Genomic DNA, 22291 nt, shown 5'->3' with positions numbered 1-22291 from the left:
TCTCCCTGAATTTTCAGAAAGTAATTTGTACCGTAAGCACCATTGAAAACTATAGAGAAAGCACAAGTACCAGCAGTTTTTAACATGACTCTTGGTCTTTCAAAACTTAAAGAATCCTCCTGTCAATGAAGGAGACACAGGAGATGCAAGTTAAATCAATGGGTTGGAAAGATCCCCTGGAGGAGGAAATGGCAACCCACTCCAGCCTTCTTGCCTGGGAAATCTCATGGACAGAGAAGCCTTGCAGGCCACACTCCACGGAATCGCAAAAGAGTCAGACACTTAGCAGCTAAACAACAACAAAAGCTTGAAATATATGAGCAGACTGGTGTGACTACTACTACTTTAATAAAAGACTATAATTTTTCTTAAACCATAGAATTATAAGGTATGCAAGTGTGCTAAATCGCTTCCGTCGTGTCCCACTCTTTGCGACTCTATGGACTGTAGCCCACCATGTTCCTCTGTCCATGGGATTCTCCAGGCAAGAATACTGGAGTGGGTCACCATGCCCTCCTCCAGGGGATCTTCCTGATTCAGGGTTTGAACCCGTATGTCTTAGGTCTCCTGATTGACAGGCGGGTTCTTTACCACTTGTGTCACCTGGGAAGCCCAGGTGTAAGACTGTGCTTTTCTTTCAAAATATAGTTTACCCGGGGTACATGCGGCGTCAAGAAACAGAATCCATTCAATTTAGACTAAAAGTGTGGTTTGTTATAATGACACTTATACTAAGGAGAAACAATGCACAGCTGGGTCTTATGAAGGTCGTGACCCTGAGCAGATCTAAAGACCTCACAGACAGAACCTTGTGGCCTCCTTTTGCTCACCACCATTGCTATCACTCAGACACCAACTCACTCATCCATTTTGCTGAGTTCAAATTTCTTGAGAGAGCAAGAGAAAGCTCTGATTGTTTCTCCTTGAGTCAGGTGTGTCCATTTGGGCCCAATTAGTCGAGGCTGATGTGGTAAGGACATTTGAGCAAATGTGGCCACCTAGGCCCATGTCTTAGGGTTGGTCTGTGGGAGGAATAGGTTCTTTCAGAAGGATGTATAAGCAAGGATGCAATGACTGACAATTCTATTTTAGCGTAGTTCAAAAAACAGCAGTTGGTACCAAATTACTTGGAGAAAGTACAGAAATGGCAACCCACTCCAGTGTTCTTCTATGAAAATCCCACAGACAGAGGAGCTTGGTGGGCTACAGTCCGTGGGGTCATAAAGAGTCAGACATAATTGAAGTGACTGAGCAGAGCAGAGACAGCAATAAGCAAACATCAATGAATGCAGGTAATACAGAATGATTGAACTGACTTTGTGTGTGTGCTGTCACTGTTATTGAACTGTCTAGCATAATATTAGCTAAAGACTGAAGCAAATCTTTCAAATTATTCTTCCCTGAATATAGATATTCAGGCTTCCCTGGTGCTTCAGTGGTAAAGAACCTGCCTGCCAATGCAGGAGACATGGATTTGATCCCTCAGCCAGGAAGATTCCCTGGAGAAGGAAATGGCAACTCACTCCAGAATTCTTGCCTGGGAAATGCCATGGACAGAGGAGCCTGGTGGGCTACAGTCCACGGGGTCGGAAAGAGTTGGACAGGACTTGGCGACTACACAACAACAAAATGTAGATATTGATGGTCTTTCCATATTTATTATACTACCAAATAATCTTGTAATTGGCCTGATTTGATCTGTTACTGTTCTGTAGCCTTGCCTTCAGAACCTGTGAAAGGAAGGTAATGAAAAGATATGAAAGTCAAAGTGTTAGTCGCTCAGTTGTGTCCGACTCTTTGTGATCCCGTGTACTGTAGCTCACCAAGCTCCTCTGTCCATGGAATTCTTCAGGCAAGAATACTGGAGTGGGTTGCCATTTCCTCCTCCGGGGGATCTTCCTGACCCAGGGATTGAATCCAGGTCTCCTGCATTGCAGGCAGACTCTTTACTGACTGACCAGGGGATCCCTGAAAGGATGTAACTGTCTTAAAAATACATTGGTCGACATGTTTTCATTGGCTTTTCTTTGGCTACCCTGTTCCTTTCCTTTACTGGATTCCGATACTCAAGCTGATTCAATAGCTGAGGAACTGCATGTGTGAGAGGGACCCTATGAAGGAAATCAAACCAATGATCATCATTAGATATTTTCACGTAGCAAAACTAAATTCTGGCCACTTTTCCTGACTTTAATCTATTTCTATGTGCAGTCCCTCTTGGCGCCTTTGTTTCTCATTCTGAATTTTGTTTGCAGATAAATTGTCAGTTTCATTTCCCCTTTTGGCCCTGCTTTTCCTCTATGCATCAGTTCTAATTCCCCATGGCCACTCCAAAGCCTACCACACTGCACGTTTTCAGAATGGAAGTCGCAATGGATCTGTTCATCTTATTGGGTATAGAAATAGAAGTGCTAACATTTCCCCATTCTAACATTTTCAGCTAGAAAAGAACCTACCTGCCAATGCGGGAGGCACAAGAGACGTGGGTTCAATCCCTGGGTCAGGAAGATCCCCTGGAGAAGGAAATGGAAATCCACTCCAGTATTCTTGCCTGGAAAATTCCATGGACAGAGGAGCCTGGCGGGGCCATGGGGTCACAAAGAGTCGGACACGACTGAGTACGCAAGCATGCATGTGAGGCCATAAGTGAATATCCTGAGTTGGCTAACCACAAAGAAATCTATGTCTGCCTTGTTTGCGTAAAATATTGTTAACAACTCAGTTACGAACTTTGAGAATCTGGATCTGCAGGTGTATTTGTGTCTGCTTCCTTACTTCTGCATTCCGAGGGAAGGGTTCTGTTGTCATAACCCTGGTTTTAAAGTAGGAAGCTAGGCTCCAGAGAGTCAGCAAACAAGGCTGAGTCCTAGGGATGTGGGATCATGTATCACAGGGACACTTGAGCTCTTCTACCCAGTTTATTTATAACAGAAAAGATCACTTTTTAATGTGAATGTCTGTCTACCACCTACTATTTGTGCCTTCTTGACTTTGTGGCTTTTCAGAGCCAGTTTGAGGAACCAGATCTAAAAAATCCAATGCAGTAGACAATTAGAAGAATGGCACTTTTAGTATTTAAAGTATATTCATTTTTGCTATTATTCTCATTTTCCCCTATCTTTTCCCTCCTACTCCAAGGTTCTCAGAATGCCTTGCCTTCTTTGAAAGCTGCAAGATGTCAGGTTGCTTGTTTATTATTGGAATGTAATTGCTTAGCAATGTTGTGTCAGTTTCTGCTGTGTTAGATCAGCTATATATATACACATATCCCCTCCGTCTCGAGCCAGCCTCCCCATCTCATCCCCCTAGGTCATCTCATAACACTGAACTCACCTCCCTGTGCTATACAGCAGCTTCCCACTAGCTATCTGTTTTACACATGGGATTACAGATCACTTTTATATGGTGTCATGGATAAGCCACTGTCAGGGGCAAATGGGTTTCTAGCCAAACATCTCAGGGAAGTGTCTACCAACCTCCCTGTGAAACTTTGGTCACTGGCAATGTTTCAGCATTTGCTGGCTCCCTCCTGTACAGACAGTTTTAATAAAGAAGTAGTCAAGATGGAAACAGAATAGGTTATTATTATCTTCTGGATATACAACTCCTTAGGCAGATTTTAAAAAATATAAGCCTCTATACAAATATATACAAGATACATATATGTAAGTATGTATAAAATTTTCCAGATTTCCCTTGATAAAGAGATTTCTAACTTGGGCTTGTCAGGGTCTTCCTTTCACCCACATTCTGAGAAGGATCCTGACTTGGCATGACAGCTATTTTGAGTTTTGTAATGAGGAATTGAGAAGAAAAGGTGAGAAGAATGAGCCATGGGAGCTGGAGCTGAAATTAGAGTATCTGAGGAGAGATGACGTGATTATGACACGGAAGCAATTTTGGTTTTAAAATAAAATTTCCTTCCATCTTTTTTATCTCTCCTTCAAAGCATCTATGAGTATGAGAAAGAGTCCTTTCAAAGTTACTTTAGTTGCTGGACTGTGTTTTCTGACCACAAGGTCATTCTCTGAGACTGGATGATTTCTGTCATGATCATCAGCACTGCGGAGATTGTTTATCACTCGACAGACTCACCATCTGACAAAATTAGATCTTTTTCATCATCTGGCATTAGATGAGTAAACAAGTCTTTATAGTCTGAAAAAAAATTAGGTAAAACATGGTGGGTTTAGAACGTAACTAACAGCCCACGAGATGTTCTATGTGAGTGCTTTTCAAACTTTGTTGACCATTACCCACTATAAATTTTTGTTTTTTTACATTCCAGATCAATACCTGCACTTGTGTGCATGTAATGAAACAAAAAGCTACATGAGAAAATACCCTTTTCTAATTTATTCTTACCCTTCTCTTTTCTACATACCTTTTACTTGCTATTAATATTCTATTTAGTTTACTGGAAAAATGAACTAAATAGAATATTTAGTTTCAGCTCTTCTTACTTTCCTTTTATTATCTATTTTATTCTAGCTCAAAAAAAATGCTAGTTATTACATCCACTTTATACCTACTAAATTTTTTCACAGTTCACCTTTCAATACGGAAAGCACCATACTGTTATAACTGATTCCAGTGCTCATTAAGCAAATAGCCCCACAACAACCCAAATTCAACCCCATTTTCCCCACTTAACCACTACTAACATTTTTTATGAATTAGTTAAGCCTAAGAGTTTAAAATTTTAATGAACAACTTATACGGTTCTGGTGCAAAGACTCCACAATTTGGCTTTTCCTCCTCTGTCCTGGGAAGCTGCCAGTCATCCCCTTCATGACAGACCTTATAGTGTTTGCTCAGTCCTCCCACAGGGGCCCCAGTGGACTCCCGCTTTCCATGGGCATTGCTTATCACCAGCTGGGTGTTACCCAGATACGTAGAGACACTGTCTGACTGAACCTCTTAAGACACGTATTCTGAGCGGAACTGAATTTGCCATGCTCCTCTGGACAGTGATTTGGTCAGCTTGACCAACTTCTACAGGGAGCTAGATTCATTCATCAAGTCTGCCCCCATCCATTTCATGCTTTGTCCAGCCACCCACCAGGCATGTTGTGGAGCCCACCATAAACCATTCAGCTGAATAGCTGATGGCCTATACCTATCTCTTTCGGCTCTCTCCATCCTTTCTGGATTCCCTGCTCTGTCCCTGCTACCCTGATTATCATCTGAATACAATTTGATGCTGCCAAAGAACCAACTTGATGCTTTGACTGTGTGGATCACAATAAACTGTGGAAAATTCTGAAAGAGATGGGAATACCAGACCACCTGACCTGCCTCTTGAGAAATCTGTATGCAAGTCAAGAAGCAACAGTTAGAACTGGACATGGAACATCAGACTGGTTTCAAATAGGAAAAGGAGTACGTGAAGGCTGTATATTGTCACCGTGCTTATTTAACTTATATGTAGAGTACATCATGAGAAAACACTGGGCTGGATGAAGCACAAGCTGGAATCAGGATTGCCGGGAGAAATATCAATAACCTTAGATATGCAGATGACACCACCCTTATGGCATAAAGTGAAGAGGAATGGAAAAGCCTTTTGATGAAAGTGAAAGAGGAGAGTGAAAATGTTGGCTTAAAGCTCAGCATTCAGAAAACTAAGATCATGGCACCTGATCCCATCACTTCATGGCAAATAGATGGAGAAACAGTGGCAAATTTTATTTTTTGGATTCCAAAATCACTGCAGATGGTGACTGCAGCCATGAAATTAAAAGATGCTTACTCCTTGGAAGAAAAGATATGACCAACCTAGACAGCATATCAAAAGCAGACATTACTTTGCCAACAAAGGTCCATCTAGTCAAGGCTATGGTTTTTCCAGTAGTCATGTATGGATGTGAGAGTTGGACTATAAAGAAAGCTGAGCGCTGAAGAACTGATGCTTTCGGACTGTGGTGTTGGTGAAGACTCTTGAGAGTCCCTTGGACTGCAAGGAGATCCAATCAGTCTATCCTAAAGGAGATCAGTCCTGAATGTTCATTGGAAGGACTGATGCTGAAACTGAAGCTGCAATACTTTGGCTATCTGATGGGAAGAGCTGACTCATTTGAAAAGACCCTGATGCTGGGAAAGATTGAAGGTGAGAGGAGAATGGGATGACAGAGGATGAGATGGTTGGATGGCATCACTGACTCAATGGACATGAGTTTCAGTAAACTCCGGGAGTTGGTGATAGACAGGGAGGCCTGGTGTGCTGCAGTCCATGAGATTGCAAAGAGTTGGACACGACTGACTGAATGACTGAACTGAACTGAACAGTTTCACGCTTCTGGCCCTGCCTGGACTCCCTGACATGCCTGCTTTGCTCCTGTTTTTCCTTCTGGTGGGACACCTTTCACAATCTCTTCCCTACCTGCCCCTCCATTAGCACACCTCCTTTCACCAAGTTACAGGAGTGATTCTTACTCCTCCTTTGAGGCTCAGTTCCCATTTTATCTCTTCTTGAAAGCCCCTTTCCTAGCACTCTTTATGTGGTTTCCCTATACCCTGGGCCTCTCTCTGTCATAACACTTATCTCTCAACAGGGTAGTTTTTGCTCTGCTTTGCTGTCTCCCATGCTAGACGGTGAGCACTTTGAGGGCAAGGAAGAAATCTGATCTATGTTGACATTCCTAGCACCTCTCAAAATGTGTATGTGAGTGTGTGATAAAAATATATAACATGGAATTTACCCTTTTCACAAAATTTTAAATCTATAGTACAGAACCGTTAAACATATGTACCTCATGGTATGGCCGTCTGCTAGAATTTTTTCATCCTGTGTGACTAAACCAGCACAGTTTCTGAATAAATAAATAAGTGCCTATTTGATTATTTTTACCATCTTAAGTCTCAGCTAGATTTCAAAATATCATTAAATTTCCTCCTTCACACATTACAAGGATCTTTTCTTTCCTTGTGAGTTTCTAGATTACTTGCTTCGTTCCTTTGTGTCCTATCTTGCCCTGTTTCGTTGCGTTTTTTAATTCACTGTGTATCTTGGTGTTCACTTTTTTGTATTCTCCAGGGCTCCTTTCCCTGTGTTTGTGTGGCCACAGCTGCCTTACTATGGGCCCCAGTGTCTTTCACAGTGACCAGTATCTAGAAGGTACTTAGTGAATATCTGGTACTTTCCTTCAAAGATTTCAATAGATTTTTAACAATGATATTTTTGGGTATAGGATGAGGGAGATGAAAGATTTAACTTCCATTTTATAGCTAACAGATGATCCTTTCTCTGAAATTTCATGTTAAGCTTTGGATAAAAGCGCATTTCTTTTTTCCAAATGATATACCTACCATCTGACACTTTTCGACGTTCCTGATGGTCATTTTTGGTGGGTAAGGTGGTCTTTACATCTTCTTGGTTTAAGTCAGTTTCTAAAAGTAGGGAAATTAAGTATTAAATTAATTGAAAAGATTAAACAAATCTCATACATGAATTATCTCATTGATATGATAATAAGCAGAAATTTCCACAATCTGCCAAGTTCTGATTATTTTCAATGCGCTAATCTTGGAATCTTTGGAACAGTGTTTTGGGCAAGGTACAAGGGTCCAATGGTGAGAGAGTCATGATCAAATGAGTGAACACACATACGTGTGTGTGTGTGTGTGTGTGGGGCTTCCCTGTTGGCTCAGACGGTAAAGAATCTGCCTACAATGCAGGAGACCCAGGGACCCAGGTTAGAAGATCCCCTGGAGAAAGGGAATGGTTACCCACTCCAGCATTCTTGCCTGGAGAATTCCATTCTTGCCAGAGAAGTCTAGCGGGCTACAGTTCATGGGGTTGCAAAGAGTCAGACGTGACTGAATGACTAATACATGTATGTATATGACAACTCTTGTTAATAAAAACATAGCATAAAATCAGGTCATTTTCTTTCAGAAAACCTTCTACAATGCAAGGGTTATGAGAAATTTAGGACTAACAATCAGTCAATGGAGTCAAGTTTAGAATGACTGCCTTATCAGTCAATATCATAAGAAGAGTTTGCAACTCTTGCCTGCCAGGCCAGAAAAGAAGGCCTTACATTCTGAGCATACAAAAGTTCAAGGTAAATGCAACTCCTCATTGGACTTCTGTACCCACTCCCACCTGCATGCTGTCTTGAGGCTTTGTTTGGTCTGGCCCACTCCTGGCAACTTGACCACCAGCCAGAACTGGGTCTCAAGTCTCAAAAGCTACCCTCTGCGCATAACCTCGTTTCCTTGTGGTCTCTCTGCACTTCCTGCACTGCTGGTACTTTGACCTCATTAAACCTTCTTGGGTATGACCAAGGGCACTCTTTGGTACCCTGCCAGCTTCTCTTTACTAGTTAATCAATTCTGAGGGGCAGCAACTTCTTAAATTGGTTGAAATCTGTATCATACTGATTGTTCAATGTTTTCAATATTATCCTACCCCTGCCTAGATTTTCTAAATGTTATTTCTACTTATCCTCCCTTCTTTATCCAGTAGAGACCCCCTGTAGTCCATTACTTCATCAGCTTTCTTTCAATTACCCTCTCTCCACTGCCTCACTTGCTTCCAACCCAAATGCCAAGCAGAGTAACAAAAGTGCACTCATTTTTCTGTTCCCATGTTAATACCAATGACCAAATCACCTGAGCACCCATTTAGGGTGCCAGTCAAACAAGACACACACATACAAGAAAAAAAAATAGGAGAAACATAAAAACTTTGGGAAGATAATTTGATATTCCACATAAAGTCATCATGGAAATACTCAGAATTTTGTTGGAATACTGTATAGTGTTATCTTTATTCCAAATGTTATTTGTATTCTAAGTGGAGGGGTGGCAGCACTCTCTGATATTTCAGAACTTACTGCAAATCATACATCTGGAATTCCTTTCCTGCATCCAGGCAGCTGAGCACCATTACAAGCAATCACACAAATGTACACTGGAGTTATTACAAATGTTACTGTCTTTAAATTCCACTGAGACCTTAGATCTGAAAGAAAATTATGACTTTTTCCATTGTCCTTCTTTCCTTTCCTCTTAACAAATTATTTCAAATCTTCACCTCTTTCCTTACAACCCTAGCTTCCCCCTAGACTTTGATCACTGGTACCTAGCCTTACTGCCATTTTTGTTCTGAATCCCTCCCCCGCCTCCACAAAATTCCCTGCATCCTATCCATCACCTCTCCCTTCTCTGAGGTCTCGGCAGAAGAGATGCTTCCTGTTGGTATCTGATCCCTGTGCTCTGAAGCTTGTTTTCTATTGCTATCTTGAGGATCTTTCTCCTCACATTCCTCCTTCTCCAATGGTAGTTGAATGTTAACACCCATCCATCCAGATATCTCTCTGACACATATTTTTGAATGTGTCAAACATACCCGCAGAATGAAATTTAAAAGGCACGAGAGACCAAGCAGTGAAGAAGTCTCCCTTCCTCAAACAGTCAGGTCCTTCCCCACAGGGTCACCATGGTTATCAACTTCTAAAAGACTACCAGTTAGTTACTGATGACTCTGTAGCCTCATCTCCAGCCCAGATCTCTCTCCTGGCCTCCAGAGACCATGGGTCCCTTACCCACTGGACACAGATGCCTCTGGAAAACCTGCTTCTTCTTCTATAGCCCTTACCTTGACCACAGCTTCCCAATAATTTTCATTATTTAGCACACATAAAAAATGACCAAGACAATAGAGGTAAACAGCCTGGGGACTCCAGTTGCTCCAGATTCAGTCTCTGGAGCTAAGGAGATCACTAGCTCCATGTCCCAACCCATGTGTGGCTGATGGTTTGGGAAGTTCTGTCTTAAGGAATGTCTCCACCATATGTCGAGATGCCAAACACGTTGAGGCATTCTTCATCCCATCCCAAGCTCTCTCTTAGCCTATATCTCAGATGATCAAGTTCTGTTAACTTTATATCTTCAAATCTAGCCCCTTCTCTACATTTCATGGCCAGTTCTTGGTTAGGGCCCTCATAATTACTCTACCTGCCAAAAAAGCCCCAAAACTGGTCTTACTACTACTTCCGCTCTCTCCCATCCAATACATTCTTCCTATTATGAACACAGTGATCATTTCAAAATTTAAATTTGCTCCTGTGCCTCCCCTACCTAAAGTCCTTCACTGGTTTTAACAAGATTAGGTAACCTTTCCACTTTCTAACACTTTTCACCTCAAATTTTATTTTACAGATAAAATGAATTGACAGTTCTCAGAAATTTTTGCCTTATATTTCTGCCTTTGTATATGCCTGTTGCTCTCTCTGAATGGACCAACCCTTCCATTTACCCCCATCTTAGCTAACACCTTCTTTTTTCTCATGACTTCGTTTAGATGCCACCTTGTCCAGGAAGACCTTCCATCCTGTCCTCACGGTGGCCCTTTTCTGTTCTCAGCACACACGTCCTCAGGCCCACAGCACTCAGTACCCTGGCTCCACAGCAAGTCTGTAGTTTCTGGGGCTCGGTCCTCCCCGCCGACACTGGTTTCAATTTTGCCTCTCTGTTCCACAAAACTGTTGGGCTCTCATCAAAGTCACGAATGTCGTCGGTGTCCTACTTCAATTGGGAACTTTACAGGTCTCATTTTATTTGATCCCCTGGTAGCATCCCACAGTGCAGACCAGCCTTCATTCCCAAAACAATGCCTTTTGGTCTTCCATGGCATCAGATTCCAGGGTGTGTTCCGCTCTCTGATCACCCCATTTAGAGTCAGTCCTCTGTCAGCTGTTCTACTGAATCATTAAAGGCTAAGTTCCTCCAGGCCTTCTCTCTCTCTCCAATCTCCATCATGCTTATGGCCTCACTTCTATTGAATTGGCCAAAAAGTTGGTTCGAGTTTAAAGTCTTATAAAAACTCGACTGAACTTTCTGGCCAACCCAATATATACAAAGTCAGCAACTCCCAGTTTGATAAATGTAGTTCAGATCCTGATGGGAGAAGGCAATGGCACTCCACTCCAATACTGTTGCCCGGAAAATCCCATGGATGGAGGAGCCTGGTAGGCTACAGTCCATGAGGTCGCTAAGAGTCGGATACGACTCAGCAACTTCACTTTCACTTTCATGTGTTGGAGAAGGAAATGGCAACCCACTCCAGTATTCTTGCCTGGAGAATCCCAGGGACAGGGGAGCCTGGTGGGCTGCTGTCTATGGGGTCGTACAGAGTCGGACATGACTGAAGCAACTTAGCAGTAGCAGCAGATCCTGATGAGCTCCAGAGAGTATGTGGTTCTCTTATCTCTTGTATCTATTTGAGATACCCCCACAGGTATTTCAGAATCAAAATGTAAGCAACTAATACAAAAATTAAAATAAAAAACAAAATTAAGCAACTAAACTTATTCCTCCTGTACCCTGGCACCACACATCCTCTCCCACCTAACACACACACACACAAATATACACAGGCACACACACACTCTCTCTTTCTCAAATAATGTTCCTCTACCATTTTTTCCCCCATATTGATAAACCCACCCAGTTACTTAACCAAAAGAAGTCAGAGTCTTCTGAGATTCCCCAGAGCCAATCCATAGTCAAGTCTTGATAATTCTACCTCCTAAATGTCTTTCAAAATTCTACAGCCTTCAGCCTTAGCTGTAATCGTCTCTTCCTTGTGTCACTCTGCTACCCTCCTGATACCAGTCTTCTGCAAACAGTCTCGCCTTGGTTCCAATCTGTTTTCCAAACTGATCACAACCTGATTGGGTCATTCTTCATCCAGAAGCCTGTGCAACTCTCATCTACCCTTCTCCACTCGCTCTCTCAGCTTCATCTCATTAGGCTTTGGCCACACAAGGTATTTTTTGCAGTTTTTCCAACACGATGATGTATGCTTTCCTGTGTCAGCTTCTTTGATCACATCCCCAGGCAAATGCCTTCACAGCACACTGTACTTCTCATTCTGAGATTCACTACAGCTATAGCCCTTGGTATAATTTATGATCCCTGATGAACTGTAGGTTTCAAAAGGCAAGAATGGGTCTATCTTATCCACCCCCATATTTCTAACTCCTAGCACTGGCTGATGGTCGACATTGCATCAACAATGATAGAAGGAACGGATGTTGAGCTCTCAAAAGACACTTGATGAAAGCTCTTTCTTTGAGTGAATTTATTTATTTATTTTTGTATTTGCATATTTCAGATGAGGTTTTCTGTAAGGAAAGAAAGATGAGAACACTTCCTTGTGAGTTCACAATTAGAGAAAATATCAATAAGAAAACTAAGCTTATTGAAAGTTATTTTTTAAAGTTACCTAAAGGTAATTGTAAGTATTGTGAGTTTCACAAATATACAAAAAGATATGTTGAATTCCTGATCCCTGGTATCAGTAAATGTGACCTTCCTTGGAAATACAGTTTTAGCAGATATAATCAAGTTAAGATGGGGTCAAATTGGATTAAGGTGGGCTCCCAAGGCAATGCTGGGAGGAAGGCAGGAGGAGAAGGGAGTGACAGAGGAAGAGATGGTTGGATGGCATCACTGACTCAATGGACATGAATTTGAGCAAACTCCTAGAGATGGTGAAGGACAGGGAAGCCTGGCATGCTGCAGTTCATGGGATTTCAGAGTCTAACACAACTGACGGACTGAACAACAACCAAGGCAATGACTGGTGTTCTTGCCGAGAGAGATCTGGAAACAGGTACACACAGAGGGAAGACAGACTTGTGAAGACAATGGATGAGACTGGTATGAAGCAGCTACAAGCCAAGAATGCCAATCATCACCACCAGAAGGTAAAAGAGGCATGGAAGAATTCTTTCCTAGAGCCTTCAGAGAGAGAGTGTGGCTTTGCTGACACCTTGATTTAGGTCTCCTGGTCTCTAGGACTGTGAGAGAATAAAGTTCTGTTGTTTTAAGCCACCCATGTGTGGTACTTTGTTACGGCAGCTCTAGGAAACTAATACATATGGTTAGAATCCGCCTGCCAACGTAGGAGACTTGGGTTTGGTCCCTGGGTTGGGAAGACCCCCTGGAGAAGGAAATGGCAACCCACTCTGGTATTCTTGCCTGTAAGATTCCAGGGACAGAGGGGCCTGGTGGGCTATAGTCCATGGGGTCACATGCACATGACTTAGTGACTGAAGAACAACAATGATACACGAAGTTTATAAGAGAATAGGGAGTAGTGGCATTAAGATGTGATTTCTTGGACTTCCTTGGTGGCACAGTGGATAAGAAGCTGCCTGCCAATGCAGGGGACATGGGTTTGATCCCTGGTCCAGGAAGATTGCACATGCCGTGGGCAACTGAGCCCATGCATCATAACTGCTGAGCTTATGTGCCACAACCACTGAAGCCTGCAAGCCTAGAGCCTGTGCTCCGCAACAAGAGAAGCCACTGCAGTGAGAAGCCTACAGACCGCATCTAGAGAGTGGCCCACACACAGCACAAAGACCCAGCATAGCCAAAAATAAACAAGCAAAAGAAGAAAAGTTTTAAAGGTGTGATTTCTTTAGCATTCTTATCAGATACTTTATTTCAAAGGATACACTATACCTATAGTTTATTTTGTCAATAATTTACCTGAAAAGTGATGAAATATGGATTAGATTTATTTAAATAGTGATTTTAACACATACTTTAATACTATTTTAATAGCAGCCCTATAAAATTTCATATCTAATAGATTACCTGATTGATATGGCTGAAAATTTGCCAACTCTCCAAGTGCAACAAGTTGCTCCTGTGGAAAAATTTTGCAAAAAAGTTTTGTAATCAGAGAATTAAATGACCACATTAGTAACCTAATCATTCTTTACTAGAAATGTACTTTGATTCTGGATATTTAAGTAACCAACTACTATCTTTAACATACTAGAAATTACACAATCAAATGAGTAGCGATCTTCTGCTGATTTCTCAAAACTTTTATGGCCTTCTATTGTTCCTAGGAATAAGATGCAAATTGAAACTACAGTAAAACAGTGTATGCCTTGATCTAGGGGAATCCATTTAAGGCCATTATTAAAGTCAGTTTCCTTGTGGCTATTCTGACATTACCTGAATTAGATCATTTGCCATTCTGGTCATTGCTTGTTGACTTATTTCTGTATTTTTGAGATCTGTAAGAACCACCCAAGTTCCATTCTCAAATTTCACAGGCATAGAAAAGACAATCCCTTTAGGAATACCAAACTGGCCTGCAGGGAATAAACACAAAGCAAAGCAAGACAAAAGCACTCGGATAAATAAAGCTTCCTGGTGACACTGTAGAGAAGGACAGACATAGTTTTAAATGACATGGTTTTTAATGATAATAGTGGACCTAAACTTTCGCTGTTCCTTCTTTATCCCTTTCATCCCTGCTGGGTTCACATGGCCTGCCCCTGCCTCGAGGACTAATGCAGTCCTTCTCTCCCACCTTGTTTGGATTCCTTTTGTCTGCTTCCTTAGTTTTTCCTTGGGCCTCTAGGTAGCCCCTGAGCCCTAGACACTTGTCTAATCTGGCCTTTGCTCTTTCAACCTATGACTGCAATCACAGAGCCAAGGAGCGAGCACTGGGAAGGAGAGCTGGTGATTTTCTCACAATTCCAGTTCCCAGTTTAAATGTGCTCCAAATAAAAAGATTGATAATGTTTATTACTAACTGAGCAACCTTCAGATAAAATGCCTCCTGTTTTCATGCCTCAATCAAGTAGGAAAATTATTCACACCATTCTAGTCATCAAAAATGTTGTCACTATGGAGAACAGTGTGGAGGTTCCTTAAAAAAACTAAAGTTACCATATGATCCTGTAATCCCACTCCTGGGCATGTTTGTGGAGAAAACTCTAATTTGAAAAGATATATGCATTCCAAAATTCATAGTACTATTTACAATAGCCAAGATGTAAAAGTAACCTAGACATCCATTGATAGATGACTGGATAAAGAAGATGTGTTAACGTATTATAACGAAATACTACTCACCCATAAAAAAGAGTGAAATAATTCCATTTGCAGTAATATGGATGGACCTAGAGATCATCATACTAAGTACGACAAAGATAAATACCATATGATATCACTTATATGTGAAATATAAAAAAAATGGATACAAATGAACTTATTTACAAGACAGAAGTAGACCCACATACATAGAAAACAACTCATGGTTACCAAAGAGAAAGAGGGGAGGGATAAATTAGAAGGATGGGATTGATATAAACACACTGTGCTATGCTGCGCTTAGTCATGTCCAACTCTTTGCGACCCCATGGACTGTAGCCCGCCAGGCTCCTCTGTCCATGGGGATTCTCCAGGCAAGAATACTGCAGTGGGTTGCCATACCCTCCTCCAGGGGATCTTCCCCATCCAGGGATCGAATCTAGGGCTCCCGCATTGCAGGTGGATTCTTTACTGTCTGAGCCACCAGGGAAGCCCAAGAATACTGCAGTGGGAGCTTATATACGTGGAACCGTCTCAGGGACACAATGATCACTTGCTTCTCACCTCACTTGCCCTCAGCATTGAGCACTTATTGATGAATTCCTATAGAGATTAAACTTTTGGCCATGTGGAATCTTAGTTCTCTGACCAGGGTTCAAACCCATGCCCCCTGCAATGGAAGCATGGAGTACTAACCACTTCCCTAATTATACCAGGGACTTCTAATTAAACTTTTTACCAAAAAAAGGTGAGGTTTTAAATGCCTAATTCACTAAAAAGGTAACACAGTGATTTGAATTCACATGATGGGATGTTCGTGCATTTTCACTTTAATTGAACAAGACTCTTTGAGCGTCTACCCATGAAGGAGCAACAAGAAGACCCAGCCAAGGCCCTGCCCTCAGAGGGGATGAACTCTAATGGAGAGGACATATGAGGCTAACAGCCCATCCATAAAGGCAGGCTGTGATATCTTCTCCAATAGAGGAACACATGCTATGTGAGTACAGAAGAGAGACAGACATGAATTCTGACTTGCAGGATTTGGGGAGACTTCCTTGAGCTGCACCATAGTCACTGAAACACTGGGAAGAATCATGGTTCCATTAGTTACATAAAGGATACAAGAGGTGGATCACATCGGGGAGCAAGACAATAGGTTTAATTTGGAGTATGTCAGTTTGAAGTGACAACATGACATCCAGGTGGCAATGGTTCATAGGGCAGGGCTCAGCAGTGAGACCCAGGCCTGGAGCTTTGGGAATGAATGGGCTTTGCTCAGGAAGAATGGAAAGCTGTAAGGTAAGAGATACTCTAGGTAGAGCCTACGCTCTAGGTAGAGCATCAGCTATTCTTTCTTTCCTATATTTTAAACACAGAAGTGCTCTGTATAGTTTCTAGCAGATTAAAATAGTAAGGATATAAAAATATATACACATCTTTTGCGGATGGAGAGCAAGCTTTCCACATTCCTGTGCCCTTTGTATCTTGCATCTGTGTCTTTGCTCCTGTGGCTCCTGCACCCAGGTGTTTTTCCCATACTTGTCTGTCAGGGAAACATGACTCAAACTTGCAGATGACACTTCTGAAGTGTCCCCTCCTTTATGATGCCTGTCTTGATTCTTTCTGCTGCCTACTGAAAACTGAACTTGCTTTCCCTTCCTCAGCTGGGAAACAGTGAGAAAAACTCAATGGAATGATTTCATTGACATATGTGACTCTCCTTTTCTCTGCTGTGAGTCTCCTAAAAGGCAGAAGCCAGGCCTTCTCCCTGTGTGTGTTCCCAACACATACACACAAACTACTGCGGCATTGCTGAATGGATGAGTGAAGGAATGCACGCATGCATGCAAGATTATGGAATCGTGAAAATCCAGATAGCTCACAGAACCTGTAAAGAGGTAGACAGGTGAGGACACAAAAGTAGGAGCACAAGGCATACATTGAGGTTTTTAATCATCATAAGATACAAAAAAAAACCAGATTTACCTTCACTCAGTACCCCTAGAGACACAATCTCCCCCGGGGGTGAGCCATGGCACCAGTATTTCAGCGTAGTGGCTATACTGTGCGCAGCTAACATGCCTCCGAATTGTCTTCCTGTGGCAGTCAGTGTTTTAAGACTTACCACAAACTCTCTGTTTACCCACTCCCTGTGAGGAGAGAAGGAAACGATTTTACAATGGAGAAAGGACTAGGAATGAAAAAGAATGTTCCCTGGGTCAGTGCGTCTAAATACAAGAAATCACCTCCACAAAACAGAAATATGACTTCCTGAATCCCTCTTCAAACTTCTTCAATCCCATAAAGAGTCAAGTAATTAAACAGGGCAGAAAGGAATCCTAAAGTTTCAAGCTAAAACCATGATAAAATAAATATGAACACAGAAGAGTGGCCAAAGGCTGCAAGAGCAATTTCATCTAAAGAATGTATTCTATGTAGAGGCTATCTTAGAGTCAGGGGTATCTTTCATTTTAAATAAAATATCATGAAATGCTGACTTCCTCATATTGGGAAGTAAGGAATTCTTAAGTTTTTATAATCTGAAGTTTAAAAACTCAGGGAATAGTCCAGCTGGACTAGAACAAGCATGAACAGGCCGTCCTTGCTGAGCCAGCACAACAGCTCCAGGAGATGCTGGCCCTGCCGGGGAGCCATTCAGTAGAATCGCAGAAACTGTACTCCAAGAAGGTGAGCCCAAGGACACAAATTCTAGGCACAGGTGAAGGAAGGGAAGGGAAGAAAGGGGTGAAGAGATGCATGTGCTACCCCTGGGAAAGTACTGCAAAGTTTAGAAAAAAGTTCCAAATGCGTCCCTCCCTCTGCTTCTTCCCATTCTCTTTTTGCGATGGTGGTGCTGATTGTGACAGGCACAGTTCTGAGGGCCTTGCCTGTCTTAATCCATTTCGTCTTTCCGGGAACTCTGTAAGGCCCATACTCTGTTACTGTTTCCAGTTGGCACACAGAAAAATCAGGGCACAGAGACACTAAGTAACTTCTCTAAAGTCACACAGCTAATAAGTGACTGAATGAGAATTCCAACCAAGGTGGCTTGGCTCCAGAGACAATGCTTCTTAGTGCGTCTCGATTCTGTCTCTCCTGAGACTGAGCACCCAGCTTGGCCTGGACCTGCTCACCGGAATTCCTAATTCTCGAAGCTTGTTTCAACTAGTTTTGACTTGAACACATATCTCTGTCTTTGCGTTAAGCACTTTATATAGGTTTGCTTTAGCAATAACATTAATGGAATATGTGAACCACTTTAAGGATAATCTGAAATATAAAAATTCATAATTCCAAAATCAAATAAATTGGAGGTGGGGTCTGACTGGTTGAAATTCTGTGGAATTTTCTTTGCTTCTTCAATAGAAAGCATAAATGAGGCTGAGTATGAATAATCAGGTTATTTTTGTACACAGATTTCTAAGATGATTTTTAAAAGATTATAACAATTATTATATGTTTATTCAATCTTGTTAGAATACTTCACTTAAAGAGATACCATACCTGTCAAAAAGCAGGCTTAAAACAGGGCGTGAATAGTGCGGAGGTCCCCAAATAGCACTCTCATATCTGTAAACCTTGGCTTTTCTCAGATCAACGTAGTTATTTCCACTAATATTACCCCAAATGATCACATCTTTGATGCCTGTGAAGAAATTTTAAAAATAATATAACATAAAAAATGGCCTGCAGCCTTTGTTTGTGTGCTTGTTTTACAATTGGTCCTTTTAAAACAGACAGATTCATGCTCCCTAAAACTCTGCAAATGATGTGGATCATCTCCTTAATCGCCAGGGTTTGGCCATTCTTAATAATGGTTGTGGGTGGTGTGGGCACATGACTGTATTCAGGAGATACTGAAATGTTCCCTGAGTGAAACTGCTACTGAAAATGAAACCCCTGCTGTGATCCTAACATCACGCTCTGCTTGCCATGAAGAGGATTTTTTTTTATCTGCTTTGATTCTGACAATGAGTCCTTGATTCTAGACTGGAATGAAAATTTGGGCAAGTCACTTGACTCCCTGCATGGCGTTCATTTCCTGCAATATGGGGGTGTTGAACTAAGAGGACCCCCGAGGAACACCTTAATCCACAGAGTTACTGAATCAGCTTGTATGTAGGAGGTACTTTTAGATGGGAGGCTCAGAAGAAAACAAATCAGCCCAAATTCCTGCAATATTCTGGGGGTGGAGGGGAGTGAGTGAGAAAATAACTACTAAAAACATGATACGTACTTCGAAGAAAAAGAAGAGGATGCAGTTAGAGAGAAATGGGGATTGGCATTTAATACGATTCTAATAATTGTGGATTTTTTACAAATGTATCCAAGGGGAAAGAAGGCATTTACTTATCAACTTATTTGCTTAAAAACTTAATTTCTTATCATTTCATACCACTTGCTAATATGGCGATAGAATTCTTCCCATATGTATGAGCTAAGTTTGCTGTTGGCTTCAAGTAACAGAATGTCCTTCTGACTTAGTTTAACTGGAATTTCACTTATCTCAATTAATAAGTCGAGGTAGGCAGTGACACTGGTATTTGTTCAGCAGCTCAAAGATGTTATTGTCTTGGCCCTCCCCTCATGGCCCAAAAACGGCTCCAGCAGTTTCAGTTACCACACTCTGAGAGTTGTGTTCAAAGGCAGGCAGTAGGAAAAAGAATCTTTCTTGTAAGCTTTAAGGCCCTTTATGGTTCTAAATGCCTTAGGTTACGCTAGAGAAAGTTACAGTGAACATCTGCTTTTTTTTCCCCTAACATTTTTTTTTTTTTTTTCTTTAACTGCATACAAGTTTTTCTTTAAGGTACCCCTCCCCAGTTTCAGCCCATTTGGTTTGGGTAAAGCTGTTCTCATACCTCAAGTCTATCAATGGGTACGAGACCTAGATTCCAGATTTCGGATCACAGCAGTTGATCCAATCTCCTATTCTGATCACAAGAGTTGAACAGATCTCCTGATCTCCAATCAGGAGACGGGCACATGGTCCAAGATTGAAGGCAAAAGGAGAAGAGGGTGGCAGAGGATGAGATGGTTAGATAGCATCACGGATTCAATGGACATGAACTTGGGCAAACTCTGGGAGATGGTAAGGGACAGGGAAGCCTGGTGTGCTATAGTCCATGGGGTTGCAAAGACTCAGACACAACTTAGCGACTGAACAACAACACATGGTCCAAGCGCAGCCAATGAGAAAATATTCTGCTAGATTTTATACAAAGAATTAAGAGAGTATTTTTTCCCCCCATGTGGTTATTGAAAGATGATGCCAGGGGCCATTTTGCCACTTTTTAGAGAAAGTCAGTCTGAGAATCAGACCAAAGCTATGGAAAGCCGAGCTGAGTGATGAGCCAAGTGAGAGCACACCCAGGCTTGACATCATCATTTGAATTCCAGCATCTGGCTATGCCTAAATTAAGAACTACCCCTGCACTGTTATGTGGGAAAATACCCTCTGTCTGACTTCTGTCTCTTTGAGTGGACTTTCTGTCACTTGTACGAAGCGAAAGGCAAAGGAGAAAAGGAAAGATATACCCATTTGAATATAGAGTTTCAGAGAATAACAAGGAGAGATAAGAAAGCCTTCCTCAGTGATCAGTGCAAAGCAATAGAGGAAAACAATAGAATGGGAAAGACTAGAGATCTCCTCAAGAACATTAGAGATACCAAGGGAATATTTCATGCAAAGATGGGCACAATAAAGGACAGAAATGGTATGGACCTAATAGAAGAAGAAGATATTAAGAAGAGGTGGCAAGAATACAAAGAATTATACAAAAAAGATCTCATGACACAGATAATCATGATGGTGTGACCACTCACCTAGAGCCAGATATCCTGGAATGCAAAGTCAAGTAGGCCTTAGGAAGCATCACTATGAACAAAGCTAGTGGAGGTGATAGAATTCCAGTGGAGCTATTTCAAATCTTAAAAGATAATGCTGTCAAAGTGCTGCACTCAATATGCCAGCAAATTTGGAAAACACAGCAGTGACCACAGGACTGGAAAAGGTCAATTTTCATTCCAATCCTAAAGAAAGGCAATGCCAAAGAATGTTCAAACTACTGCACAATTGCACTCATCTCACACACTAGTAAAGTAATATTCAAAACTCTCCAAGTCAGGCTTCAACATTACGTGAACTGTGAACTTCCAGATGTTCAAGCTGGTTTTAGAAAAGACAGAGGAACCAGAGATCAAATTGCCAACATCCAGTGGATCATGGAAAAAGCAAGAGAGTTCCAGAAAAACATCTATTTCTGCTTTATTGACTATGCCGAAGCCTTTGACTGTGTGGATCACAACAAACTGTGGAAAATTCTGAAAGAGATGGGAATACCACACCACCTGACCTGCTTCTTAAGAAACCTGTATGCAGGTCAGGAAGCAACAGTTAGAACTGGGCATGGAACAACAGACTGGTTCCAAATAGGAAAAGGAGTCCGTCAAGGCTGTATATTGTCACCCTGCTTATTTAACTTATATGCAGAGTACATCATGAGAAACGCTGGACTGGAAGAAACACAAGCTGAGGAACAGATTCTGTTCCTAGTACTGTTTGGGCTGGTAGACTCAAGAAGCATAAGAGGATGAGACAGAGTCAGAAGATGAATTGTATTTAAAGGGAGCACAGGAGAAGCAGAAAAGAAAAAAAAAAAAAAAGATCTGATCTGCCTCTTGAGAAATTTGTATGCAGGTCAGGAAGCAACAGTTAGAACTGGACATGGAACAACAGACTGGTTCCAAATAGGAAAAGGAGTACGTCAAGGCTGTATATTGTCACCCTGTTTATTTAACTTATATGCAGAGTACATCATGAGAAACACTGGACTGGAAGAAACACAAGCTGGAATCAAGATTGCCGGGAGAAATATCAAGAACCTCAGATACGCAGATGACACCACCCTTATGGCAGAAAGTGAGGAGGAACTAAAAAGCCTCTTGATAAAAGTGAAAGAGGAGAGTGAAAAAGTTGGCTTACAGCTCAACATTCAGAAAACGAAGATCATGGCATCTGGTCCCATCACTTCATAGGAAATAGATGGGAGACAGTGCAAACAGTGTCAGACTTTCATTTTTTGGGCTCCAATGTCACTGCAGATGGTGACTGCAGTCATGAAATTAAAAGACACTTACTCCTTGGAAGGAAAGTTATGATCAACCTAGATAGCATATTCAAAAGCAAAGACATTACTTTGCCAACAAAAGTTCGTCTAGTCAAGGCTATGGTTTTTCCTGTGGTCATGTATGGATGTGAGAGTTGGACTGTGAAGAAGGCTGAGCACCGAAGAATTGATGCTTTTGAACTGTGGTGTTGGAGAAGACTCTTGAGAGTCCCTTGGACTGCAAGGAGATCCAACCAGTCCATTCTGAAGGAGATCAGCCCTGGGATTTCTTTGGAAGGAATGATGCTAAAGCTGAAACTCCAGTACTT

General features: G+C 41.7%; 1 protein-coding gene across 4 annotated transcripts in view; it reads right to left on the bottom strand.

Moving 5' to 3' along the window:
• Positions 1-22291, bottom strand: part of MDH1B (malate dehydrogenase 1B) — a 35909-nt gene continuing 13618 nt past the window's right edge. For 2 of the 4 annotated variants that reach the window (XM_070387664.1, XM_070387671.1), the window contains exons 6-13: positions 18361-18502; positions 16843-17006; positions 13987-14126; positions 13618-13669; positions 7309-7389; positions 4096-4158; positions 2457-2513; positions 1-1730 (exon numbers count right to left, since the gene is read on the bottom strand). In XM_070387664.1, the coding sequence (XP_070243765.1) occupies positions 1702-1730; positions 2457-2513; positions 4096-4158; positions 7309-7389; positions 13618-13669; positions 13987-14126; positions 16843-17006; positions 18361-18502 (728 nt within the window). In that variant the 3' untranslated portion in view covers positions 1-1701. Of the gene's footprint in view, positions 1731-2456; positions 2578-4095; positions 4159-7308; positions 7390-13617; positions 13670-13986; positions 14127-16842; positions 17007-18360; positions 18503-22291 lie in introns of those variants that run through there. The other 2 variants (XM_070387668.1, XM_070387665.1) reach the window with 2 other exon arrangements.

Source organism: Bos mutus, chromosome 2 (assembly GCF_027580195.1).
Source record: "Bos mutus isolate GX-2022 chromosome 2, NWIPB_WYAK_1.1, whole genome shotgun sequence".
NCBI classification, from domain to species: Eukaryota; Metazoa; Chordata; class Mammalia; order Artiodactyla; family Bovidae; genus Bos; species Bos mutus.
Note: the sequence above shows the minus strand (reverse complement) of the source record. Positions and strands in the feature narration are given on the sequence as shown.